At 49.8% G+C, this 27984-nt stretch overlaps 1 protein-coding gene across 1 annotated transcript; it reads right to left on the reverse strand.

Annotated features, from left to right (window-relative positions):
• Positions 1-69: 69 nt before the first annotated feature.
• On the reverse strand, positions 70-27984 carry TTI1 (TELO2 interacting protein 1). The gene is made up of 8 exons (XM_081011065.1): positions 27872-27984; positions 24948-27264; positions 22591-22794; positions 21308-21456; positions 19265-19405; positions 15290-15494; positions 13268-13355; positions 70-833 (listed from the first exon to the last, which is right to left on the reverse strand). The coding sequence occupies exons 2-8, from the start codon at positions 27211-27213 to the stop codon at positions 614-616; spliced, it is 3273 nt and encodes a 1090-aa protein (XP_080867191.1). The 5' UTR covers positions 27214-27264; positions 27872-27984; the 3' UTR covers positions 70-613.

Consider the following 27984-nt stretch of genomic DNA (forward strand, 5'->3'; position numbering starts at 1 on the left):
CTTGTTTAACCATTATATGTATACTATAGTTGCAACCACTGCCACCTACGCAGCAAAACAGCCCTGTGGTTTATTTATTTTGGCTTTATTTCATGTCTGTATTTGTAGATGCGCTAGGTAAACTGCCACACCAGATCCTGTTTCATAACACTGCATTTTGCAGAATACTGCATAACCTTTTTTGAATCAATAAAAATGACAGGCAGAGCAGGTGTCCCTTTTGGATTTTCCGTGGATCAGAGAAATTCCAGATTTAGAAGGAGAACGTTGAGGGCAGCGGCTGTTTCCGGTGAATGCCGTATGGACGAGGGGAAATCAAAGGACACAGAAGGGGTGCCTATTCCACATTCAGCCGAGGTGCGGATGGGCCGAGGTCCCTAGGAAGGTGCAGTCATCTCATGCTCAGAGGCTTCGCAGTCATGTTTTCTGGCCAGCTGAGACCTTCTCCCAAGGAGGTGCATCTCCAAGACTCCTCTTCAGAAACTGCACAATGCTGCCTGAGGATGTTCCCCCATTGACCCTCCTGTTCCCCTTCCTGCTGCTGCCTGGAGCGCCACTGGACCCCCAGATTCTAGCAAAAGGCTCCCGTCTCTCCAGGTTTCAAGGGTGGCTCTCAGGGTGCAGCTGCCACCGCCGCCGCTCCTTCCCTCCCTTGCAGCTCGCCCAGCAGCCGCCCGACGTTGTCGGTGAACTCGCCCCGCTTCTTCTCCGCCCCGGCCAGCTTCACGGGCCGCAGGCTGGGGTGGGGGGGCTCATAGGGGTGGGGGCACCAGACGTTGCTGAGGAAGAGCCAGACGGCATCCGAGTCCACCTGCATCAGGTGGAGGAAAACGCTGCGGAGACAAAAACAAAAGCAGGGAGGGGAAGCTGAGTCAATGGGAAGTCTAGAATCATAAAACTGCAGGGTTGGAAGGGACGCCAAAGGTCATCTATTCCAACCCCCCTCGCAATGCAGGAATCACAGCTCAAGAATCCCTGAAAGGTGGCCACCCAACTTCTATTTAAAGGCCTCTGTGAAGCAGAGTCCACCGTATCTTGTGGGAGTCAAAGACAGGGCTCTTCGTCAATCCATTTTATTGTATGTGAACGGGATCCATGCGTGTGACGTCATTTTGAGCATCTGTGCATGTGCAAGCGGCGAAACCCGGAAGTAAGGCGCTCCGGGTCGCAGCGGAGCGTAACCTGAAAACGCTCAACCTGAAGCATATTTAACCTGAGGTATGACTGTACAGTGGTACCTTGGGTTACATACGCTTCAGGTTACAGACGCTTCAGGTTACAGACTCCGCTAACCCAGGTTAAGAACTTTGCTTCAGGATGAGAACAAAAATCGTGCTCCGGTGGCGCAGCAACAGCAGGAGGCCCCATTAGCTAAAGCAGTGCTTCAGGTTAAGAACAGTTTCAGGTTAAGAACAGACCTCCAGAACAAATTAAGTACTTAACCCAAGGTACCACTGTATAGCCAAAGGCCTTTACAATGGGCGACAGAGAATAAAAGGAAAACTTTCCTCTAAAACCATACAACGTAACCTGTAGCTGTTTACAACATAAAAAGAAATCTACAACATTAAAACTTAAGACTGGAGTGCATTCACATAACTGGAACGGAGCTTCTTGGCTGCCAGAGCAAATTTGGCTAGGCTACCTGGTGTGTAATATCTAGATGTTTACCTGCTAGGAGTTCAACGGTCACTTCCTGTGTGGATTGACCTGGAAGCCAATTAAGAACTGGCAATATAAATTTCCCTCTGGGCGTTGTCTACAGGGGGCAAATCAGCAGACAGCCTGTGATGTCATCTACCTGATGGCATCTATGTATACATTTGCAATCGGTATGGGGAATTCCCCGATCTCTCCCCTCTAAATATGCTGAGGGCATCTGTTGGAATCTTAATTCTGCAAAGGCCCTGCATTGTGGGAAGGTCAGAGTCTCAATCGCCTTGAGCGATTGGTCTTAATTTGGGGTACCAAGTAGAGTAACGGGTGGCAGTGATGGATGCTCTGTCTTGGTTGGCATCCTGATCAAAAATCCAGTTTCTAAGGCCATATGGCCTAAGGACTAAGGAGTTCTCCATTTGAAGATTATAAACCCTAAACTCATCTTGCCACTTTTGTGCTCAGCCCCCTGCCCTTAGTTGCTCCAACCAGCTGATCTTAAGGGTAAGATCCTCGAAGGCATTTAGCCTGCGCCAGTATCTCAGGCTAGATCAATTCAGGCTGCGAGGGGAGGCCGTTCCATGGCTGAATGGCTCTAATAATACCGGATCCAGGATTTGGGGAACCCCGGCTCACCCCAGCCCCCTACTAGACTTGGGTTAGCACAGCCGGATCTCTTTTCATTAACTCTGCTGATCACATCCACCTGAACAAGGGCTCCGCTCTCCTCAAATGCTGACTTGAGGCATCCTCTGAAAAGACTAATCGGTCCAGCAAAGGTCTCCTTAACATGATGGAGAACCAACCCGGCTACTCCTCCCCAAAGCGTCAAGGAATTGCAAGGCACACGGCTATTTCTGAGCATCGATCGCTTAGCACAAGAACGCTTAGAAGAACGCTGTAAGAAGAGCCTGCAGGATCAGGCCAACGGCCCATCGAGTCCAGTGTCCTGTCCCCACAGTGGCCCACCAAATGCCTCTTCTGAGAAACCTGCCAATCAATCAATACTTTATTGCGGTCCAAAGACCCACAAAACAATTTCAAAACAAGATACAGTCATACCTCGGGTTATAGCCGCTTCAGGTGGCGTTTTTTCGGGTTGCGGACCGCCAAAACCCAGAAGTACCGGAATGGGTTACTTCCGGGTTTTGGTGGTCATGCATGCGCAGAAGTGCTAAACCACAGACACGCAGACATGGGTTGCGAACACTGCGGGTTGTGAACGTGCATCCCACACGGATCACGTTCGCAACCAGAGGTACCACTGTACAGTTAAAATGACCAGACAGATGGAAGAAACCAAGGCAGTCATTTTGTTTTATCTAGGGCATAATGATCTTTGTTTCTTATAACCTCCAAAAGAAACTTTGCCACGGCCAGTATAATATCATTTGACCTGCCAAGCAAGAGATCCCTCTCCCCTCCTATGGCTTCAGGAACTGGTTTTCAGAAGCACTGCTGCCTCCAACTGCCGTTGATAGCCTTTCCTCCTCCATGAATTTGTCTCATCCTCTTTTAAAGCCATCCAACTCAGTGCCCATCTCTGCCTCCTGCAGCAGGGAGTTCCATAGTTGAACTATGTGCTGTGAGGACATCCTTTTATGCACCTCGGATCTTCCAACATACATTGTCATTGTACGTCACCCCTACCATTACTGATGTATCGGGGCCTGTGATTTGTTCCCAGAGTCAAGACTCTTCCCTTGATTTAATTATGGGGTATCAGAGTTTTTAGGGTTAACCAGGCTGGGATAGCTGGGATAGCAGGCTTGTTGGTTTTTGAATGTCTGATGTAGATTTTTTTCAATTTCGTTGTTCTGTATGGGACAATGACAATAAAGATTATCGTATCATATTGTAAAAAGGGAATCGCCAAATCGCATCATTCAGAATGATGGTCGGCAGGTGGTTTCCCTCTGAGTCCCACATGGCTCTGCCCTCTTTCAGGCTTCCCCCAAATTCCTACTTTGGAGGCTCAGCGGTTTTTTTAATGGGTACAGAGCGATGGATTTGCATAACGACACAGCATTATTTCAGCAAATCGAGGCCAGGCTCACATCGCAGGCGAGGACAGTCTTGCCTTCCTAGTCCAGTCCCTGCAATGACTGGCTTGTCTTTCAAATCAATCAACTTTTCCACAAGTCTTCTCCACAATAATTTTCTTCCGTTCTTCTGGACTGGGTGGCTGGAGACCATTTTTGCTCCGCAGTGATGGTTCCCTGCCAGCCTCTCTCCACCTAATCAATGGCAAAGGATGTTAATTCATCCTGGTTGCTTTGCAATCCATATGTTTGATCCTGGACGGCTGCGGAGAACACCAGCCCTGTCTCGACTCATTTGGAGCCCTGCCTCTGGATAAAGCCTCTTGTTTCTTCCCCACACCTTCCCCCCAAAATACGGTTCTGGTTCACAGCACAGTCAGCACCCTGGAAATTGCAATGTGCTAAATAAGTGTTCTCCGCCTTAATGCTTATTTGCTGCGAGCCGAAGCCCGGGAAAAAACGAGAGAGTCCTGATTAAAGGCATTGCCACATCCTATTTTAAACTTCCTTCATCAATACATTCCCACACGGAGGTGAATAGCTGTGGGTTCAGAGTTAGCTGCATTTTCAGAATGTGATTACATAAAGCAACTGGTTCAGAGATTAAATTTTTAAAAGGCTGTGAGAGAAAGAAGTAAATCTCTGGAAGGAATGTCTATCTATCTATCTTACGCAAACATACCTTCTCTCTCTCTCTCTTTCTCTCTCTCTCTCTCTCTCACACACACTTAGCTTAAAACCTGAGATGACATTATGATCTCTTCCCAAACTTGCTCTATTAAAAGTAGGAATTGCACATACACAAAATTCAAAGTGCGACGTGACTGCTGAGATTCCCCAACCTGGCGCTCTCCACTGGCACGCAGGATGAGACCCTACCTGCCTGCAGACTGTCTGGCCAGAGTGGTGCATGCTCTAGTTATCTCCCGCTTGGACTACTGCAATGCGTTCTACGTGGAGCTACCTTTGAAGGTGACCCGGAAACTACAACTAATCCAGAATGCAGCAGCTAGACTGGTGACTGAGGGTGGCCGCAGAGACCACATAACGCCGATCCTGAGAGATCTGCACTGGCTCCCAGTACGCTTCCAAGCACAATTCAATGTGTTGGTGCTGACCTATAAAGCCTTAAACGGCCTCGGTCCAGTATACCTGAAGGAGCGTCTCCACCCCCATCGTTCTGCCCGGACACTGAGGTCCAGCGCCGAGGGCCTTCTGGCAGTTCCCTCGCTGCAAGAAGCCAAGTTACAGGGAACCAGGCAGAGGGCCTTCTCGGTAGTGGCCCCCGCCCTGTGGAGCACCCTCCCACCAGATGTCAAGGAAATAAGTAGCTATCTTATCTTTAAAAGACATCTGAAGGCAGCCATCTGAAGGGAAGTTTTTAACATTTAATGCTGTATTGTTTTTAACACTCGATTGGGAGCTGCCCAGAGTGGCTGGGGAAACTCAGCCAGATGGGTGGGGTAGTATTATTATTATTATTATTATTATTATTATTATTGTTATTATTATTATTTTCTTCATTTGGACTCTAGCTTCTTCCATCAGCCCCAGTCACTGCAGTCATGCTGGCTTGGGGAATGATGGGAATTGTAGTCCAAAGGCAACTGGGGGGCCCCAGTTTGGGGAAGGCCGACCTAGCTGACGCCAACAGAGAAGTTCCTTTCCTTCTCTCTCTCTCTCCTTCTCACAGTTTCATTGTGCAGCCACCTTCTCACTGACTTATAAATCTTGTCCTTGCTGCTGCTTTTCTATAGGACTTCGTCCTCCAATGCAGATATCAGGTACAGAAGCCAATGCACATGGTGGGGGTTATGGAAGGACCTGGCATCTATAAATCATGCTTTTCTCTTTAAAAGCCCACTCAAAATTGCGAGAATATAATGAAAGTAATCAAAGAAATGAGGCAGGTACTCTACCTCGAGAGAACGTTTTAAGAACTTTCCGAAAAGGTTTGCAGTCTGCTGGTCATGCTGAGCTCAAGAGGCAATGAGTTCCACAGGTGTGGGAGCAGCTGTTGCAGAAAATGCTCCCAGATTGGCCAAAACACCAGTAAATTTGCTGTGGTTGTTCTACTGTTACTTTGCTACAAATTGCCTTAATCAGGATTGAAAAATTTAAACAGCTTAAATTGAAATGTGTTTATGTACTTAAAGCCTAGATTGTTTTGGTTTCTGAAGTCATTCTGTGTGAGCCAAATTGATGATTTTTGTCATTTTTGTATTTACTGACACGCTCTGCGTTTTGTACAGCGGTATTTCCGACGCTCCATAATTTGATGCTCTGAATGTCTGCTGTAATATGGTTTGGCCACAGCTCATTGGGGGAAAGCAGAATATAAGTGAATCAAATCAAACTGATGAAGCAACTTGGTTCCAAAGCACGGCACCGACTAGGCAGCCCAAGCCGGACCCCCCAAACCTGTGTGATTCCCCTGGCAGATTTCTGTGGCTTTTCTCCAGGCGAATCAATCCAGAATTACCCTCCCGGAGGTGGGCAGTTTGACAACCACTGGCCGCCTCTAGAGCCGCTGCGGGAAACTGGGCAAAATCCAAACACCAAAGACTTGGCTTCAGGCAGAGAAGGCCTCTGGAGATGAAACCGGTCTCTCCTTCTCTCTCTTTTTAATGGATTTGCGTGGCTTTTTCAACTTCTTGTTTGTACCAGGCAAGGCGCCACCCAGCTCAGCCACTTCCCTGCCTCTTTGCGGCAGGTGTGTTTGCGCTGTGCCCACTGACACGGCCTCCGAGGCTGGAATTAGATGCTCTCCGCAGCCAAGCCACCGCTCTTGAAACCAAGAGAGGCTCTTCAGGTCTGATTGGGATTCAGCAGAGCTCTTTCCTAGAGGGATAATCGCAGCACTTCTTCCGTGGCCTAGGAAACGGCTGGCAGACCTGGAGAAATCCATCCTCTGGGGCGAGGAACCGCGCGGGAGGACCAGATGGGCTCTACAATGGCGTTTATTCAGTGAGTACAGAGGCAGCGTGGCACAGTGGTTAGAGTGCTGGACTAGCACCCACTTGACCGGGGTTCGAGTCCATCGCTGGGCCACGAAGTTCACTGGCTGTGACCTTGCAGGCCAAGCGCTCGCTCTCAGCCTAACCTGCCTTGCAGGGCTGTGGTTGTTTTGAGGATAAAATGAGGAAGAGGAGAGGTATGCATGACACCTCAAACTCCATGGAGGCGATAAATGAAATACAGTGGTACCTCTGGATACGAACGGGATCCGTTCAGGAGCCCCGCTCACATCCTGAAGCAAACGCAACCCGTGTCTGCGTGGGTTGCGATTCGCCACTTCTGCACATGACGTCATTTTGACCGTCTGTGCATGTGTGAGCAGCAAAATCCGGAAGTAACGTGTTCCGTTACTTCTGGGTCGCCACGGAGCGCAATCCGAAAACGCTCAACCTGAAGCAACTTCAACCCGAGGTATGACTGTAAATGAAATGAAAAATAATAAAATAAATAAAATAAAATAAAATAGTTAGAGACAGGGGATCCTGCAGGAAAGAGAAAAGTACTACAATGCCTTAGGATATAGAGAGGGACCTCTGGGCTCCCCAAATCACAGAAGAAGAGATGGAAGGGGTACCGTGATGCAGCCCATTACGCCTTCCAAGGTAGTGAATGCCCCTTCCTTGGAGGTTTTTAAACGGAGGTTGGGTGGGGATTCTTTAGCTGGGATTCCCTGAATCGCAGGGGGTTGGACTAGATGACCCCTGGGAGTCTCCCCCCCAACTCTGCAGCGCTATGATTCACAGATGCTCCATCCCATCCCTGTCCCTCATCCCAAACCTGTGCCTACAAAACGATGCCAAGAGCCAGGCTGTCGTCACGCCACCCTTTGCACCCGAGAAACTCCACCAGGGAGTCCAGCTTGCTTATTCTGCAGCCCTGACTGATACACACAGCTTGCCTCGTCTGGGCAGCAAAAGCCACAGAGCCCACCAGCCACTGGATACCATCCGGCAACCTAATCTCACTTGAACCCCACCGGGTGGCAGCGGCCAGAGTCAACAGATGCATGAAGCTGCCTCGCACCGAGCCAAACAGCCAGTCTGGCACCCTCAGGCTGGCAAGCACTCCCCACAGCCGCTGGCAAAAGGGCCTTCCCCAGTCCTCCTGCCAGGGATCTTTTAACGGGAAATGTCGGGGATTGAACCAGGACCTCCAAGCCGGCAGAGCTCGGGCACAGCTGCTGTAAGTCCTCACTAAGCCACGTCCAATGATGCTGGAAGATTCAGGGCGGTTAAAATACAAGTTCCTTCTTCACAACTTCCTTCTTCATTTTGACCGTCTGCGCCTATCCGAGCGGCGAAACCCAGAAGTAACGTGCTCCGTTACTTCTGGGTTGCCGCAGTGCACAACCCAAAAATACGTATCCTGAAGCATATTTATCCAGAGGTATGACTGTATGGATACGTTTGATCAAACCTATCCATTCTGAAGGAAATCAGCCCTGAGTGCTCACTGGAAGGACAGATCCTGAAGCTGAGGCTCCAAGACTTTGGCCACCTCATGAGAAGAGAAGACTCCCTGGAAAAGACCCTGATGCTGGGAAAGATGGAGGGCGCAAGGAGAAGGGGATGACAGAGGACGAGATGGTGGGACAGTGTTTTCGAAGCTACCAGCATGAGTTTGACCAAACTGCAGGAGGCAGTGGAAGACAGGAATGCCTGGCGTGCTCTGGTCCAGGGGGTCACGAAGAGTCGGAAACGACTAAACAACAACATGACTGTATATGAAATATGCACTCTCTGCAAAACCAAATAAACAGAAATCTTACAAATCTCTGAAAGTCACAAGATATGCGCTCTTGATGGATTCTCTTGGAAACATAGATCCAAATAAACATAAGTCTTGTAAGTCTCGGAAAGTCTTTGTAGACTATGCAAGTCTCTGAAAGAAGACTTACAAGACTTATTTTATTTGTTATTTTGTTTTCATACTGTTTAATGTTTTGTATAGATTATAACATAAAGAGTTTATACTGACATTGCATTGTTGTACTTGCTATATTGTTGCCTTGGATATTACAGATAATTGTTTGCAATTGTTTAATTGTTTGGTTACTTGCCTTCCCCAGCCTGGCAGGGCAGATGCACCTTGAACCCTTCCGTCAGGCGCCTCCACTTCCTGACTGGCCATCTCAGGTCCAGACTGACCTTGGATGACCCACCCTCCACGCCAAGACCCTTCTCCTCTTGGGCCAAGATTCTCCCCTGGTGATCCAGAGGGCTGTGCAGCTTAAGGAGCAACTTGACTCCTAAATATATATATATATATATATATATATATATATATATATATATATGAATTTACTCCAGCAGTTTCCAAGCAACCTCCGTTTCCATGGCGAAAGATGCCCGGGTTAATCCAAGCAGACGTGCTCGCCTTTGTATTTGCTTTGCTCAAGTGTGGCTTATTGATTTTTACTTTGTTTTTAAGCTTTCGCCTGGCAGGACTCTGCACCAGAGCTTGCAACTTGGCAGATGCAGATGGGGATGCGGGGAATGAAAGCGGCCCAAGCCGGGAGCACGGAGAGGCGCCTGTTTAACTGTGGCGAGAAACGGCTCGGAATCGCTGGCTTGTGCAAACCCGCCGGGTCTGCGCTGAACAGAGCTGGAGCGCCTCGATGGGTTTGGCTCGTCCGGGCAAGTTGGAAGCAGGCTGCTCAGCACAGAAGCTTCTCTACGGGGCGAAGAGGCCGATCTGCTTTGCAAAGAGGCTGTCATCGGTGCCCTGGCCTTTCCAAGAATAGCCTTTTGGGCGCAGGCTGGGGGGGTAGGCAGGAATCTGCTGCCCTGCAGCTGATGGTGAAGAACATAGGAAGAGCTTGCTGGATCCGGCCAGTGCCCCACCTAGGCCAGCATTCTGGTATCACAGTGAAATACAGGATCAGGTTTAAGGTGCTGGTTTTAACCTTTAAAGCCCTATACGGCCTAGGACCCACGTACCCACAGGACTGCCTCTCCTGGTATGTCCCACGGAGGACCTTATGGTCTTCAAACAAAACATCTTGGAGGTCTCGGGCCACAGGGAGGTTAGGCTGGCCTCAACCAGAGCCAGGGCTTTTTCAGCCATGGCCCCGATCTGGTGGAACGCTCTGTCACAAGAGACTAGGGCCGTGCGGGACTTGACATCTTTCCACAGGTCCTGCAAGACAGAGCTGTTCCACCAGGCCTTTGGCCAAGGCACAGTCTGACCCCTTCCTTTGGTAATCCTCACAGAACTCTAGCCCAATGGTTGCCATTAATTTGATTTGAACTGATTTTAGAATGAATTGATTTTAGAATGTATTTCAATTAATTGATTATGATTTTATGTAAACTGTATTATTTTTACTGTTGTTAGCCGCTCTGAGCCCAGATTCGGCTGGGGAGGGCGGGATATAAATAAAATTTGGTGATGATGATGATGATGATGATGGACTTCCTTTGATTTGTCCTGAGTCCTACAACATGCAACTTGGATGTTTGTGTGTTATGAGACAGGGAGAAAAAAAATTCTCTACCCACTTTGTCCATGATGAAAGGTTGCAGCATCTGGGACGTATTTAGAGTAACAAGCGACATTATAGAACTTTATAAAACAGTGCATGGCGTTTAAAAAAAGCAGATTGGAAGGTACCCCCAAAGGCCATCTAGCCCAGCCCCCCGCAATGCTGGAATCTCAGTTAAAGCATCCCTGGCAGATGGCCACCCAACCTCTGCTTAAAAACCTCCAGCGAAGGAGAGTCCAGCACCTTCCAGGGGAATCTGTTCCACTGTTGGGCAGCTCTTACGCTCAGAAAGTTCTTCCTAATGTTGAGTCAGGATCTCCTTCCTTGTAACTAGAATCCATTGGTTCAGGCCCTCCCTTCTGGAGCAGCAGAAAGCAAGCTGCCTCCCTCTTCCATGCTACAGCCATTCAGATCTCTGAAGATGGCTATTGCGTCTTCTATCCGTCTTCTGTTTGGCAGGAAGGACTCAGGCTGGGCGTCCCTTTGGGAAGGGAGAGGCTCACGGAACTTGAATTTAAGCTTGCAGAAGCTCTGGAGATGGGAAAGGTCTTTCGCTCCCACTGTGGCAGAGCAAGGAGCCACTTGCCCCTGCCCCCAGGGCATTTTGGCCTTGGTTGTGTTCGGATATTGATGTTCCATTCCTCCTTAAGAGGAACAGATATGTGGAGTTGTTGTAGGTCACAAGCCTGTTTACTTCCAGCACAGTCTGCTGGGAACTTCCGCTGTATATTGCTTTTGCTGTACTGCTGGTTTGCTTGGACACGAAGGGAAGAAGACATGTTTTTCCTTTGTTCCTGATGCTGAATAAACGCCTGTAAATAATGCTTACACATGTTTCTGTCTGCCACTTCCGTTGTGTAGATTTATTCACTCTGCTGAGAAGAGTGTGCTCAGTTTCTGAAGGTTTCGGAGGCTCGAGTTGCTGATTGATGCTGTTCCGAGAACCGGAGTTTGCCTGGCTGCCGAAGCCACCTGGGGGCTGCCAAATGCCCCCTTGTCCCTGGCAGCATCCCAACAGGTTGGAGCCCTATCAACAGAACCACTGGTGCTTCTTCTGCTATTAACGAGAGTTGACCGGGGGTTTCTTTCCTCCTCCAAATTTCCTTGACTAAACATGTATTAAAGAGAAATTAAGAAGCCACACCACAGGGACGCAGGTGGCGCTGTGGGTTAAAAGGTCGCTGTGGGTTAAAAGGTCGGTGGCTCGAATCCCCGCGACGGGGTGAGCTCCCGTTGCTCGGTCCCTGCTCCTGCCAACCTAGCAGTTCGAAAGCACGTCAAAGTGCAAGTAAATAAATAGGTACTGCTCCGGCGGGAAGGTCAACGGTGTTTCCGTGCGCTGCTCTGGTTCTCCAGAAGCGGCTTAGTCCTGCTGGCCACATGACCCAGAAGCTGTCTGCGGACAACCACCGGCTCCCTCGGCCAATAAAGCGAGATCATAGAATCATAGAGTTGGAAGAGACCACAAGGGCCATCAAGTCCAACCCCCTGCCAAGCAGGAAACACCATCAGAGCACTCCTGACATATGGTTGTCAAGCCTCTGCTTAAAGACCTCCAAAGAAGGAGACTCCACCACACTCCTTGGCAGCAAATTCCACTGTCGAACAGCTCTTACTGCAACCCCAGAGTCAGCGCTGCAACCCCAGAGTCGGTCACGACTGGACCTAATGGTTAGGGGTCCCTTTACCTTTACCTAAGAAGCCACGACGGCAACAGAGGGTCTGGTCCTTTTCCAGGATTTGCCAAGCGGTGGAGAGAAACAGATTTGGGCTCAGGCAAGCGCAAGTGACGTTCAGGGCCAAAGGGACGGAAGAGAGAAAACAGAAAAAAATGGGTGTGTTGGGGGAGAGCCACCTTTGCCTGGTTTGGTGAAAACAGCAGGCAGGGCTAGGCAGGCTTCCCACTGAACTAAATTTGCCTTTTTCCAAAGAGTCTTACACGGTAAGAAGATTTCATTGGCTGGTCCACCTACCTGGGAGTGGAATCCCAAGAGGCTGGGGTTAGTGCCGGATACTGCAGCACAACTGCTGACAGGAGGAGGGGCCCTTGTCCGCAGAGAACACCTGTGTGTGCTCAGAAATCTGCACCGGTTGCTAATTTGCTACTTGGCCAAGTCCAAGGTGTCAATATTAGTATAGGAAGTCCTGAAAAACCTGGGAGCAGTTTACCTACGAGGTCGCCTTGACCCCACGTGTGCCCACTGAACCGCTTTGATCAACAGAGCTGGCACTGATACAAGGCCACAGGCTGCCTTTTCTGCGTTGGAAAGAACTCAGTCTTTCAGTAGGGTGGCAGCTACACTCTGGAACCCCTTGCCACTTGGCCTCGGGCAAGCGCCTTCACTGGACTCCAAACTTTTTGGTCTGGCAAGGACTGTCCACACATGTATAAAGTGGATGTATGTTTTAATCTCTTTTTAGTTCATAGCTGACTTTGGGATGTTTCAAAGGGCTGGGTGTTTTTTTTTTTTTTTTTACTGTTTTTACAGATAGTTTTACTGTTTTATTCCCTTTGGAAACTGCGTCAAGGTTGTTGTTTTTTTAACAATCAAGCAGCAATAATAATAAATAATAACTTATTATTTATTGCCTACCCATCTGGCCGGGCCTCCCCAGCCACTCAGGGTGGCTTCCAACAGAATATTAAAAACACAATAAAACATCAAACATTTAAACCTTCCCTAAACAGTGTATAAATGTATCAAGAAGTTTTTAATGTTTGATATTTTACTATGTTTTATATAGGCTGTAAGCTGTCCAGAGTGGCTGGGGAAACCCAGCTAGATTGGCGGGGTATAAATAAAATAAAGATGATGATGGAATGAATGAATGCAGGTCCTTGTTGAGTGAAGGGCAAGGCCCCCTGCACCTTGGCTCACTTGTGTGAGTCACCTGAAGCAGCCGGCTTTGTGGTGTTGCTTGTGGAGCATATTTATGGATCTAGGAGGGGGCAGCTTTTCTGCAGAGATGGGGGATTAGACTTGATGGCCGAGGGAACCCTACACTGCTATGTAATTCTGTTCCGGGTACAACATGAAAGGCTTTGTGTTGCCTGTGTTTCCATTACCTGCAGGCGGCCTCTTGCAATTTGGCAGGCTGCTTGGCGCTGAGGTAGGGGAGGCAGGCGTCCTCCACTTTATTCAGGTCGCCCTCACCTGTGGGAACAGGAAGAGAGACGCGTCAGGGGAAGATGACTCGCGCAAGGAGCGCCCTGGAGGGTGGGCAGATCGTCGGCTTGCATCTGCAAACAAGAAGGGTCGGACAAGGTTTAGGGCTTGCAGAATGAACCGAGGCCTCAGGGTGGGCAAGGGAAACTTGGTTCCTGGGAAGGCAGGAGAACAGGGAGTCGCAGTCTCTACAAGGCCGTTTCCCACAAAGCACATGCGTCTGCCTCTCACCTGGCATTGCACAAAACAAATGAAATACCGTGAAAATCCCTGAAACGAGAAGTAATCGACTAGAAGTATTACCTTGTGGAAATCAACTAAATAATAAAATCAAAAAGCTTAAGGAAAAAATCAGAAAAACCTAAAATAGAACAAAGCCTTTAACGGGTTGCCGGCTACAAACCTCGTTTCACTGAACTATTCAGTTTCCTCAGAAGGAAATAGAAAAATCATAAACCTTAAATGGCCAAGATTCAAACAAGGGTAGAACCCCCAAAATTCTGACGTATTATAATCCTAGCTTGACCTAGGTAAAGCAAAGCACAGTAATAAAGGATTGAGGACTCAAAAGTACAGTTTCTAATACTGAATTTACAAAAAAGCTACAAAAATGGCAAGTTTTAAACAAAGCCCAGCTTGAAGAAAGCAAAGCACAGTAATAAAGGGTTGAGGACTCAACTGTGAAAATTCTAGTGCTGCTTTTACAAAAAGGTTTAAAAACCTAAATGGCACAATTTCAAAGAAAGGAATACAAGATAAAGCTGTTTTAGATTTTGAACAAACTCAAGAACAGGGTTGAAACACTCCCATGGTCTAAATGGTACTGATGATGTTAAAGACTGATTAAAGACTGATGCTAAAGACTTTCTCACCTGGCACTGGGCAGGTAGAGATGAACACACGACCCCTGCAGAAAGCAGCTCTGCCAGCCCTGAGTTTGTCTCGTTCCCAAGCGGCAGGCTGGCAGAGCCCCTTGTGCTGCGGTTCCCAAGCAACAACCTCCGTTATCCTTTTTTATTATATACACTTTTTATTGAGTTTTCTTTAACATGTACACACAAAATAAATACTCTAAAGTTCAACAATCATATGTCTGCTTATTTTCTACACGCTCTATCGCGCACAGACCTCCCCCCCTCCCTTCAACAGGCTTTCATATTAAATTTTCTCTTTCACAGGTTCTTAGTTGCATTCTATACACATCACAAGATTTATTTTAATCCTGCTACAGTCGTTAAACTTCTACAGTTATTCCCTATATACTTGACAAATTTACTCCATTCCTTTTTGAACTTTGTTTCCTCTTGGTCACGGATCCTGTGGGTCAGTTTTGATAATTCTACATAGTCAACCATTTTTGTCTGCCACTCCATTAGTGTTGGCATTTCCTGAGTTTTCCATTTTGGGGCTACTAAGATTCTGGCGGCAGTCGTAGCGTACATAAATAGTCTCTGGTCTGCTTTTCTTAATTCATCGCCTATCAACCCCAGCAGAAAAGCTTCCGGTTTTTTTGGGAAGGTATATTTAAATGCCGTATTTTTCGTTCTATAAGACGCACCAGACCATAAGACACACCTAGTTTTTGGAGGAGGGAAATAAGGAAATAAATAAATCTGAATCTCAGAAGCCAGAACAACAAGAGGGATCGCTGCGCAGCGAAAGCAGCGATCCCTCTTGCTGTTCTGGCTTCTGGGATAGCTGCGCAGCCTGCATTCGCTCCATAAGACGCACACACATTTCCCCTTACTTTTTAGGAGGGAAAAAGTGAGTCTTATAGAGCAAAAAATACGGTAGTTTTTCCAAGCTCTGGTATCCTAAGGTTACAAAGGTTCGGCTGTTGTAATTTGTCTAATTCTCTTTTAAAGCAGTCTAGGTTGGTCACTGCCTCCTGTGGCAGGGAGTTCCACAGATTAACAACTCACCAAGGTCCAGAGTTTGGCATAGGGACCCGAGGCCCTGCAGCACGGCGAGCTGTAGCTTGAAGGCAAGGGTGTGGCCATAGATGGGCCCTGCCCGGGCGCTGACCGGGGCCTGGGTGACGAGGGAGGCTGCCAGCTTGGGCAGGACGTCTTTGGAGAATCGCCGCCGCAGGAAGTCGCCGCTGTAGGCTCCCAAAGTGCACAGCACCTGCGGAAATTCCACCAAACAGGCTCTTATTCACAGAGGCAAGTCACATTTGCTTGAATGAGTGCAATCTGCAACAAAATGCTGCCGTATCGAGGGCTCCTGTGCAGTTTTCTAGCCAGCTATGCCCTTTCCCGGGATACTCCATTCCATTCCCCTTCTCCCCTAGGATGAAAAGCAGGACTCTTTTTCATTCTGCTTCCGAGCACAGCCGCTCTGCGCCAGGCCACCTGCACCCAGTCTTGCTTTCTGCATGAATCTGCGCTGAGTGGGCGATCTGCCACAGGACCCAGGCAGAGGCTTCTCGGTGGTGGCACCTGCCCTGCGGAATGCCCTCCCCTCAGATGTCAGATAAAACAACCACAGTCATACCTCTTGTTACGTTTGCTTCAGGTTGGATCTTTTCAGGTTGCATCCCGTGGCGACCCGGAAGTAACAGAAAGGGTTACTTCCGGATTTCGCCGCTCGCTCATGCGCAGACACTCAGAATGACGTACTGCGCATGCGCAGACGTGGCGAATTGCAACCCGCGCATGCGGGTTGCGTTTTGCTCATGATGCTAACGGTGCTTCGGAACGGATCCCGTTCACATCCAGAGCTACCCCTGTATCTGACTTTTAGAAGACACCTGAAGGCAGCCCTGTTCGGGGAAGTTTTTTAATGGCTGGTGTTTGATTGTGTTTTTAATATTTTGTTGGGAGCAACCCAGAGTGGCTGGGGCAACCCAGCTAGATGGGTGGGCTATGAATATAAATTATTATTATTTCTCTATGTCACGTTCAGCCAAAGTCTGGGGGGCTCGGAGCAAATACTGCAGGTTGGGCTTGCACACTGTTTGCACAGTGCCGCGCAGCTCTGTGTATGAGAGCGAATGTGCAAGTTGGGGGTGCCTGCAGCATCGTGCAAAGGACTATTTATGGGACTGCCTCTCCTGGTCTGCCCCGCAGAGGACCTTAAGGTCCATGAATAATCATAGTTTAGAGGTCCCGGGCCCTAAGGAAGTCAGAGTATCCTCCTCCAGGGCCAGGGCCTTCTCAGTGATGGCTCCGACCTGGTGGAATGCTCTGTCCCAGGAGCCCTGCAGGATTTAACCTCCTTCTGCAGGGCCTGTAAGACAGAGCTATTCCACCTGGCCTTTAATTTGAATTCAGCCTGATCTCTTATTTCCCTTCTCTTCCCTCTCCCTCCCCTTTTTATGAAGATTACCCGCTCTGGGATCCCACAGCTAATTCTTCCCTGGTCTCCTCGCTGGCCCAAATAGGACTAATTTAGCCAGCTAGCCCTAATGCTTATTAGATGGATTTCCCCCCTAAATTGATTTTTAAATTCTGAATTGATTGTTATTCACATTTTATACTGTATTTTATGCTGTTCTTAGTTGCATCAATTAAATGTTTTAAATTTGTTGTTAGGTGCCCTGAGCCCAGTTTTCTGAACCGGGAAGGGCGGAGTATAAATAAAAAATTATTATTATTTATTATTATTATTAAAGACAAGAAAGTGCAAGAACTGCTAAGCCTCTAGGCATCGCAGGGGTTGGACTAGATGACCCCTGGGACCTCTTCCGACTCCTCAATTCTACAATTCTAAACTCGGCTGCCAAGAGGAGGCCCACCCAGCACAGGGAGGGTTGGGTCCCTTGCCGCACTGAAGTTCTCTCCCTCCCTCTCTGCAGAAAGGAGGCCACCACGATCAAAGGGATTTCTATAATTAAAAAGTATCACCTTCCCTGCTGCTTGGCAGCATATCTCAAAATGCTGAAAAGGTAACTGCGTTCCTCGATAACGTCTTCTCCTCTCTGCGTAAAAAAATCCTGCCTGGTCCTTGAGATGTTGGCTGGGTATTGCAGGCTTGGCTGGGGGTTTTTGTCCCCCCCCCCCAAGGTGGGGCCCCCTGTGTATTACGCTTTTAGCTTTAAGTCGCTCAAACCATTTGCACTTCAAACGCTCTCCTTGTAGGCCAGATCTCGGAGCTGGAAGCCTGGAGGGCATCGAATGCTTCTTCCTTTCCATGTCAGCTGGCAACTGGAAGGATCTGCTGGCGCACAGCTGGGCCAGATTCGCTAAAAGGGGAGCACAATCCCCCCCCCAAGCAGATCTTGCACCAGCCCTTGAGAAACAAAGAGGAGATGAAATATAGGGAGGGAGATGTCCTCTTTGCTGCGCCACTTTTCCCCTGTGACCCTGTTTCTCACTTTGCTTTTTCAGCCAGGCTGCAACTGCGGAAACCAACCTGGTGCCCCCACACTCAGTTAGCACTACGGAGCTCAACGCTGGACCGCACTGTCAGGCTGTTAGTTTTATTCCCTGTTTTGCTTATTGCAAATTTGCGTTGTTCTCATTGGCCGACTTGCTTTCTTTTGGAAGAAGCAATGCTTCTCACTGCCAATTGCTGGAAACTGCAGGAGGGGAGAAGGGCTCCTGCGATCGAATCCTGCTTGTGGGTTTCTCCCCACAGGCGTCTGGTTGGCCACTGTGGCGACTGGCCTTTTGTGGTTTCCAGCAGCTGATATTCAGAAACTGGGGTTGCCCTTCAGACTGACCCAGAAACTCCAGCGGGTGCAGAATGCCGCGGCGAGGCTCCTTACGGGGTCCTTGCCGCGGGATCACATTCACCCAGTGCTATACCAGCTGCACTGGCTCCCGGTTCAGTACAGGGTCAGGTTTAAGGTGCTGGTTTTAACCTTTAAAGCCCTATGCAGCCTAGAACCCTCCTACCTACGGGACCGCCTCTCCTGGTATGTCCCACGGAGGAACTTACGATCTTCAGACAAAAACATCTCGGAGGTCCCAGGCCACAGGGAGGTTAGGCTGGCCTCAACCAGAGGCAGGGCTTTTTCGGCCGTGGCCCCAATCTGGTGGAACGCTCTGTCCCAAGAGACCAGGGCCCTGCGAGACTTGACATCTTTCCGCAGGGCCTGCAAGACGGAGCTGTTCCACCAGGCCTTTGGCCAAGGCACAGCCTGACCCCCTCCTTTGGCAATCCTCACAGAACTCTAGCCCAATGGTTTCCATTAATTTTATTCTGAATTGATTTTATTCTGAATTGATTTTAGAATGTATTTCAATTAATTGATTGTGATTTTATGTAAACTGTGTTACTTTTACTGTTGTTAGCCACTCTGAGCCCGGCTTCGGCTGGGGAGGGCGGGATATAAATAAAATGTTATTATTATTATCAAATACTGGGGGTTTTTTTTAAAAAAAAAATAGTTTTATTAAACAGAGGACTATGGTGTGCTATTTTAGGGGAGGAACTTAATTTCTGCAAATCTCTTTCCTTAAAATGTGTTTTTGGGTGTGAGGAATTAAAATCTGCTATTATTTTTGTGACTAGACAGCATTTAGCTCGGCAAGTCTACATCTGATGAAGAATCATGTAAACTGCTTTTGGAAAACCAAATAACTTTTAATTTCACCTTCTGAAAATGTCAGCTAATGCTAAACGATGGTGGTGATGTAACTGGAAATACCTGGCAATCAATGATTTCCATGCAATTTTCCTTACCGAGAAAACTAAGTTATATTAATTTAACCAAAATATATTTTGAATCCCCAAGCCACATTACAACGTTTTAGCACCCTTCATTTTCAGAATCTGCAAAAATTCAATACAAGGGGAAGCCCCAAATTCCGCAGATCATGCCCATGAAACTAGACTGTGGTCAAGACGGCTGGCTCCTCCCCTGCCGGAACTGCGTCAGGAGCCAAGTTCAGCCCCTTCCTGGCCCCGGTGGGATGTGGGTGGGTGTTGAGGATTCTGAACAGGCTCACCTTGAAGGCCCTGAGAACGGCCAGAGGGTCGTCCTTGGTCAGGCGGTGGACGAGGGCAGGCCACGCCCGATGGGCCAAGGGAAGGAGGTGGCTCTCGTGGGGGCTGAGCACCGTCACACAGAGCTCCAAGACATCCAGGACCTGCCAGGGGAAGCACAGGAGAATTCAGAGGAGAAACACAATGGCATTAACGGAGTTGGGGCTGGAGACAGCTAGACGAGTGATTCTGCGGTGTAAGAGTGTGCAGCTCTCTTGTTTGTTCTCACCTTGAGAAGGAAACAGTCCTTGATCTCTTTTTCAAAGACTAAAATGTGTTGGTCACTTGCGGGAGTCAGTCGGTAGCTGACCACCCCTCAACTTGCGTAATGTGTCGGCAGAGGGTGTGGAGCCCCAGGAGAGTCTCCAGAGATATCTTGCTCCCAGCAGAGGCCTTCTTCCAGAGTGCCTGGTTAAGGGGGAAACTCCTCTCCTGCACAGTTCAAAGGAACAATGTGCTTTTTGTCTCCAGACACAAGACGAAGCTAGACACTACTATCGACCTATGAGCAGAGAGATCTGCTTACACCACTGCCATGCTAGTGAAACGCTGCTGTGTAAAACCTACAGCCTCTTTCTCTGACAGATTCAGAGTCAAACCCTGACAGCAAATAGGGCAGGGCTCAACATCAGGACGAGATCGGGACAATAGGACATACTCATAGTTTACAGGTCCTAAGGAAGTCAGATTATCCTCCCCCAGGGCCAGGGCCTTCTCAGTGATGGCTCCAACCAGGTGGGATGCTCTGTCCCATGAATCATAGAATCATAGAGTTGGAAGAGACCACAAGGGCCATCGAGTCCAACCCCCTGCCAAGCAGGAAACACCATCAGAGCACTCCTGACATATGGTTGTCAAGCCTCTGCTTAAAGACCTCCAAAGAAGGAGACTCCACCACACTCCTTGGCAGCAAATTCCACTGTCAAACAGCTCTCACTGTCAGGAAGTTCTTCCTAATGTTTAGGTGGAATCTTCTTTCTTGTAGTTTGGATCCATTGCTCTGTGTCCGCTTCTCTGGAGCCGCAGAAAACAACCTTTCTCCCTCCTCTGTGTGACATCCTTTTATATATTTGAACATGGCTATCATATCACCCCTTAACCTCCTCTTCTCCAGGCTAAACATGCCCAGCTCCCTTAGCCGTTCCTGAGACCAGGGCCCTGCAGGATTTAACTTCCTTCCGCAGGGCCTGTAAGACAGAGCTATTCCGCCTGGCCTTTAATTTGAATTCAGCCTGATCTTTTATTCCCCTTCCTTCCCTCCCCCCCCCCCTTTTTATGAAGATCACCCACTCTGGGATCCCACAGCGAATTCTCCCCTGGTCTCCTCACTGGCCCAAATAGGACCAACTTAGCCAGCTAGCCCTGGTGATCATCTAATGTTTACTGGATGGATTTTTCCCCTAAACTGATTTTTGATTTTATTGTTATTCACGTTTGATACCGTATTTTATGCTGTTTTTTGTAGCATCAATTAAGTGTTTTAAATTTGTTGTTAGCCGCCCTGAGCTCGGTTTTCTGAACCGGGAAGGGCGGGGTATAAATAAAAATTTATTATTATTATTATTTATTAAAAGCAATGCCCTGGAGACCATTATGCCTGTCTCCCCATCCCTGAACCAACGGAAGGGCGAAGGACTCTGCAAATCATACACTCGACCTCGCTGGTGTTGCTATGGCGACCCAGGGCACCTGACACCCTAATCTCAGAGCATCCAGACACGGAGGATGTGCTCCTCAAGATATGAGGCCTAGCACTGTGTCATTTAACCCATTCTTCGCATTATACCCAAGGGTACCCTCTGGCCGGCTTTAAGATCAGTGCTTTGAGCTGGGAGCCAAGCCCATCAGTCTCAGGCGCATGAAAAAGGGACTGCGGACATGCTCGAAGCAACTCGTTTCACTGCTGTTTTACATGTTCAAAGCAAGGGCTTTGGCACTTAGATACCATCTCCAGGGCTGGGCCAACAGCAGAGCGCCTGGTGGCCTGGCTGCTGTTCAAGGCATACCTTCAGCCGCACATGGAGACTCTTGTCGGACAGCAAGTGGGCACACCTCTCCATCACGGCCTTGGCGGTCTGGGCATGGGCTGGCAAAAGGCTCTCCGTCTCCAGGCTCTGCTCGTTTGCTTCTGGCTCCAGATAAGGCAGCTGATCCTCTGGGAAGGAAAAAGGAGGGTTGTTGGCACTTATGGGAACGATACAGGGTGGAACTTAAACACATTTTTTTATTATTATTTCATAAACTTTATGCTGCACTGCTTGACTGTAGGAAAAAAGTCTCAAAGCAGTATGGAAGTGAGAGCTGGACCATAAAGAAGGCTGATCGCCGAAGAATGGATGCTTTTGAATTATGGTGCTGGAGGAGACTCTTGAGAGTCCCATGGACTGCAAGAAGATCAGACCTCTCCATTCGGAAGGAAACCAGCCCTGAGTGCTCACTGGAAGGACAGATCCTGAAGCTGAGGATCCAAGACTTTGGCCACCTCATGAGAAGAGAAGACTCCCTGGAAAAGACCCTGATGTTGGGGAAGATGGAGGGCACAAGGAGAAGGGGACGACAGAGGACGAGATGGTGGGACAGTGTTCTCGAAGCTACCAGCATGAGTCTGACCAGACTGCGGGAGGCAGTGGAGGACAGGAGGGCCTGGCGTGCTCTGGTCCAGGGGGTCACGAAGAGTCGGACACAACTAAACGACTAAACAACAACAAAATCTATGAAAGATGAACAATATTTCAAAACTTTCAAAAAGTTAAACTAGCAATAGACTAAAAGCAGGTTAAAACTCACACCCATCTGGGTAGGCTAGTCTAAACAATAAATAATAATAATAATAATAATAATAATAACAATAATAATAATTTATTATTTGTACCCCGCCCATCTGGCTGGGTCTCCCCAGCCACTCTGGGCAGCTTCCAGCAAAGATTAAAAATGCATTAGAATGCCACACATTAAAAACTTCCCTGAACAGGGCTGCCTTCAGATGTCTTCTAAATATCAAGTAGTTGTTTATCTCTTTGATGGGAGGGTGTTCCACAGGGCGGGCGCTACTCCCGAGAAGGCCCTCTGCAACAAGAATGTTTTTCGCAGGCCCCAAAAGAGGGTACAGTGAAGGCGCCTGCCTGACGTCAATAGGCAGGGAGTTCTGAAGGGCAGCTGCTGCCACACTAAAAGATCAAGCTCTCCCAAATGCAGCTATAGCATTCCATGCACATGCAGGGTCATGAGTGTAGGGGAAGAGCATTCTGGGCTCCGACCAGAGACCTGAAGCGCTTCCAGCTGTACTGACCTTCTTCCTCCTCCTCCTCCTCTGTGAGATTGCCTTCTGCAATCCGCTTCTGCTTCATGTACTCGAGGAAGAACTCTTCCATGGTCTCTGCGGTGAGAAGTGGCGGAGAAGGGGTTTCCTCACTCTGCTCAGCTGCTCCCGAGAAACGGCCACCTTCGTGCTCCAAATTCTTCTCTGTTCGGTGCTCCACCGCAAACCAGGAAGCTGCCAAGAGGATGAAAGCGTGACTTCCTTAAGCCCAACACAGCAATCCTGAACTTGGCTACGAAATGGGTTCTATTCTGGGCAGCTGGGATATAGATTTAAGTCCCAATTTGGTGAAAGAGGGCTAAGCCACACAGGGAAGACACAGTGCAGTGAATCTCCATGCCAGGCTATGTTCGTAAAACTGTGCAGAACTAGTTTGTAAAACTCTTATTATATATTTGTTCGCTGCGGCTAGGTTGACTATTGCTCAATAATGGAGAAATATGTTTGATTTTTCCCTTCACATTTGGTATCAGAAGGCCCTACACATCCCAATTGCAGAAGAGTGGAATCATTTGATGTGTGTTTTACGAGACACCACCAAGCCAACAGCCCTCGCATGATGGGTGTTTCTGACATGCATTAAGGAACTGGCAAATTCCCACGAAACCAGATTTATTTGGTGCTGACTACATACCAAAATCCACTACCACAAGCCCTCTTTGATCCCGAGAGAACGATAATCCCATTTTCTGGTCTGATTTTAATCAACCTCTTCATGCTCCCATATACTATAGAACTATGATAGCAAGTCACCACCAGATTCGTTTCGCTTCATTGTGTAAGATATTTTGATTCCTTAATAAAGTTCTAAAAAACAAAAAGAGGTACTGTACAGTACATAGTAGCAGCTACAAATTCTCCTGGCTTTCCTCTGCAACTGGGACAATCAGGCTGCAGACCAAGGAAGTTTCAAGGAATTCAATTTGTTCCTTTCTAAACAGGTAGATCTTGACTCTGAATAACTCTGGGATGAATCCTGCGCTGATCGTACCCAGAGCAAACCCATTGAAATTTAAAAAGGCATGACATAGGTGCCTCAATTTCAATAGGTCTACTCGCAAGTATGATTTAGTTGGCTATAACTCTCAGTGCTGAATATTACTCTCACATATGCATTCCTGAGTATGCATCCTCTGAAGGAAATCCCATGCATAGATTAACGGAGTTATTCCCGAGTCATTTGGCATCCCCACAGAGTGTAGATCAGTGGGGAGGACCACCCCATGGGGGACAGTGGGGTTACCTAGGAAGGCACTAAAAGGCAAGGGGGCAGGAAGGGGGTGCCAGAGGTTTAAAGGACTAACAGAATTTGAAAAGCTGATATCACTGATACAAGTTCATCTGCTTTGTTGAATTAATTAAACTAAATAGTTTTAATTGGATTTTGAATAAACATGGAATTAATTGTTACCATTTTGAATTTCATTGTGCTGTTCTCTTCCTTAGTGGGTTGGGCAAACTGCTATCCTGATTAGTGATCTTTACAGGGTTGGGGGCACTGAGGATGCGAATGTGGAATCAAGAGCGCAGTGGCCTGAAAAAGTTTGGGAACCAGTGGTGTAGATGTTCCAGCACGGATCCAAGGCCCTGGTTCATTTCCTAACTCAGCTACAGAATTTCTGAAAGGGAGAAATGGGTGAATTAAGCAACACACTGAAACCAAGGCCAGGACCCCTGGGATAGCACAGACAAGACAGAGGTCCCCCATTTTGGAGGGGGTGCTGTGGATTTCCTACTCTGAGTCAAGGTGGCAAAGTGGTTAGATTGCCGGACTAGGACCTGGAAGAGCAGGGTTCGAATTCCCCACGACCACGAAGCCTGGCGTTGGCCCATTCGCTATCCCTCAGCTAAGCCCTACCTCACAGGGCTGTTGTTGTGAGAGGGAAAGTAAAGGTAAAGGTAAAGGGACCCCTGACCATTAGGTCCAGTCGCGGCCAACTCTGGGGTTGTGGTGCTCATCTCGCTTTATTGGCCGAGGGAGCCGGTGTACAGCTTCTGGGTCATCCGGCCAGCAGGACTAAGCCGCTTCTGGCGAACCAGAGCAGCGCACGGAAACGCCATTTACCTTCCCGCTGGAGCGGTACCTATTTATCTACTTGCACTTTGATGTGCTTTCAAACTGCTAGGATGGCAGGAGCAGGGACCGAGCAATGGGAGCTCACCCCGTCGCGGGGATTCAAACCACCGACCTTCTGATCGGCAAGTCCTAGACCCTGTGGTTTAACCCACAGCGCCACCCGTGTCCCTGTGAGAGGGAAACAGAGCCACTTATGGCTTGAGCTCCTTGAAAGAAAAAGCAGGATAGAAGCATGGCGGTGAATCGGTACCTAGCCTCAGCAGCAGCGTGTGCATGACCCTGAGGAACGAGGCGGCCCGGTCAGCGTGATGCAGGTCAAGCTTGGCCAGGATGTCCTGGATGACGTCATCCACCAGGGGCAGCACATTGGCATCCGAGTGTCTCAGCATGGCTTCCAGGACCCGCGAGCAACGGGGCACGTGAGTCTGGTGGCGCAGGTGCAAGGAGATGCCGTTCACCAGGTAGTCGGCATTCTGGTTGATAAGGTCTGGGATGGAGCCATAGCCGCAGGCGCAGCAGATGTCCTCCATGGCCCCGCTGGCTGCCTGGCTGATAAGGAGCGTGGCATCTCCTGCCTTCTCCAGGACGGGGTACAAGGCTGAGATCAGCAGCGGGCGGAAGTCCTGCTTAAGCGCGGAAGCAAAGCAGCCCACCCCTTCCAGCTGGATGCAAATCTGCCAGATGTTGCCGTTCATGGTGCGGACGGTGGACTTGGCATCTGGGAGAGGAAGGGGCTGGCCAGGCGGAACAGCAAGGAGCCCGGAGCGCTTTGCCTCTGGTTCACTGGCCACCTCCTCAGCCTCGATGCTGGTGACCAGATGCCAGTTGGCTTGGTCCACGTATTCCTCCAGCACAGAAATCACGACGCCTCTGAGATCCTCAGCACTGGCCACCTCTTCTCGCTCGTGAAGGACATCCACCTCCAGCCCAGCTGCTCCAGCAATTAGTTCATTGAGGACCATCGCCGCCTGCTTCCGGTAGACAGCCGACTCTCCGTACAGCCCCAGGAAATGGTCCGCCAGCAAATAGAGGTTCCCGTAGTATCCGAGGAGCCGGCAGATCTGCTGGAGCAAGGAGAATATGCGCTCGTCGGCAAAGAACCGGAAGCACTTCCTCTGGGCACTGCTGCTGAGCTGCGAAGGTCCTGGCACGTTCCCGAGACGCCGCTCCTCCACAACCTTCACATCCTTCACGTCCAGCTCCAGGACTTGCACAAGGGCCCTGGAGAGGCGGTGGAGGTGGGAAGACGAGTTCAGAACCAGGCTGACCCGGGGGCCCAGCAGCTTCAAGTACCCGAGGAGCAAGTTCAAGGTGACCGTCTTGCCCTGGTCATCCTGGGAGCTCATCAGGCGGGGAAGGGCAGTGGCCAGGGAGTGGAGGTCCTCCGAAAGGATGTCGGCAAGAAGGCGGTTCTCCGCCACCCTTCCCTGCTCGGTGGTGCTCCACAGGACCTCGCTGCTCCGAGTTTGGATCTCGGGCCTCTCATCGTTGACGAGGCCAACCAAGGCCTTCAGGAGCTGGCTGGCGGAGTCGACCAAAGACCGGCCGCAGGTTGCCATCAAGAGCTGGACCATTTCCACCAGCTCCATCCTCGCCTTCCAGTGAGGGTGAACGGACACAGACCCAACCACCTTCGCGATCAGGATGGAGAGCTTGGCTGCTGTGCTCTTTGCCCAGTCGGGGTCTCGGTAGACCACGAGCTCCGAGAGCCTGCCTTGCCCCTGCACAGATGCCTCCATCTTTGGCGTGATCTGCGCCAGTTGCTCATCTGCCATGACCGAAGCTAACGTCCGGGAAAAGACTTTGACGGCCGAGACAACGACGGCATGGCCTTGCTTGACGTCCCCCGCGATGATCCGGGAGAGCGTTAGGGAGATCCCGGGCAGGAAGGAAGCGAAGAGATCCCCGCAACGCTTTGCCTCCTTGCCGTCCAGCGGCCGATGGCCCCCCTCGCAGTCACACTGCAGAAGCAGCGCTTGCAGGCATCTCAAGGCCGTGATCTTCAGCTGCTTGGCTTTCTCCTGCTCCGCCAGGGAGAGCAGCAAGGAGACGGCAAATCCCAGGTGCGGGAGGTTGGAGGGCTGGTACAGAGTCGCCAGGACGTCGCCGGAAGCCGAATGCAAGAGAGCCAGCAGTGCCTGCAAGACAGCCTCCTTCAGCTCCTCCGACAGAGGGGCCAGCTGCTGCGGGCTGGAGGGGGAGGCCAGGCAGACGCAGAGCTCGGAGAACAGCTCCAGGAGCAGCTCGGGCTTCTTCACGCACGTGGCGGAGAGCACCGAGGCCACGCACTGGGCCACGGTCTGGACCACGCGCTCCCGCTTCGGCCCTGGGATCTTGAGGGTGAAGCGCAGGGGGAAGAGGACATATTCCTGGAGTTCCTGCAGGGCAGAGTCGCTGACTGTTCGCAGCTGGGAGCGGAGCAGCTCCACGTTCTCCGCCGTCTGGGCTTTGGTCAGCTGCACGCAGGCCGGGCGCAAGGCCCCAAACGCCTCCTGCGGGGTGTCGAAAACAGCCATGGCCTGGCCCTGCCGCCCTCGACTCAGGCCTCTCCTCCGGTCGTGGTCATCCTGAGTAGGGAAGGGGAAATAAGTTCTGTGAGAGCAGCTTTCAGGTTACAGGAGGAGCAGGAGGAGAAACACAACAAATAAATAAAAAAGGTAACAAGCCCAATGTGCCCCTTCACATAACTTTTGTCAGCCTTAAGAGGCCTTAAGTTCTCAAAAAACTAGAGGAAGGCTCTCTGAAAAACAGCAGGCAGTCTCAAGGTCCCTTAAAGAGTTCCACTGCATGGCTAGCTACCCCACTGTGCGCAGAGCAGAGCAGCTTTGGCCAATGCCTGGAGCTGAAGAGAGAAGAGAAGCCCTCTGGCATACAAAGGAAGCGGCCTGGGAATCCCAGAACTGTAGAACTGGAAAGGACCCCGAAAGGTCACCCAGCCCCGACCCCCTGCAGTGCAGGAATCGCAGCATTGTGGAGTTGGAAGGGGTTCCCCGAGGGTCATCCAGCCTGACCCCCTGCAATGCCTTGCAAGGGGTCAAGCCCTCTGGTCTAGCCTGGCAGCGTCCCTGGCCCAGACTGCCAGTCTCTTTGGGGTCCAACTTTGTAGGAGGGGGCCTGGCCTGGCCTTTATGCCCGGAGGGCACGCGCTCTACCCACTGAGCCACACTGCCTCACCTGGGGCCGGAGTCCCGCGAGTGGGCGGGGTCAGGCCGCCGGCCAGGCCCTGGAAGTGACCCCGGGTGGCAGGTCACTTGGTCGCCTATTCCCCCCTCCCCAAACACCCCCCA

This window comes from Podarcis pityusensis (assembly GCF_964106645.2).
Source record: "Podarcis pityusensis genome assembly, chromosome: 6".
Lineage (NCBI taxonomy): Eukaryota > Metazoa > Chordata > Lepidosauria > Squamata > Lacertidae > Podarcis > Podarcis pityusensis.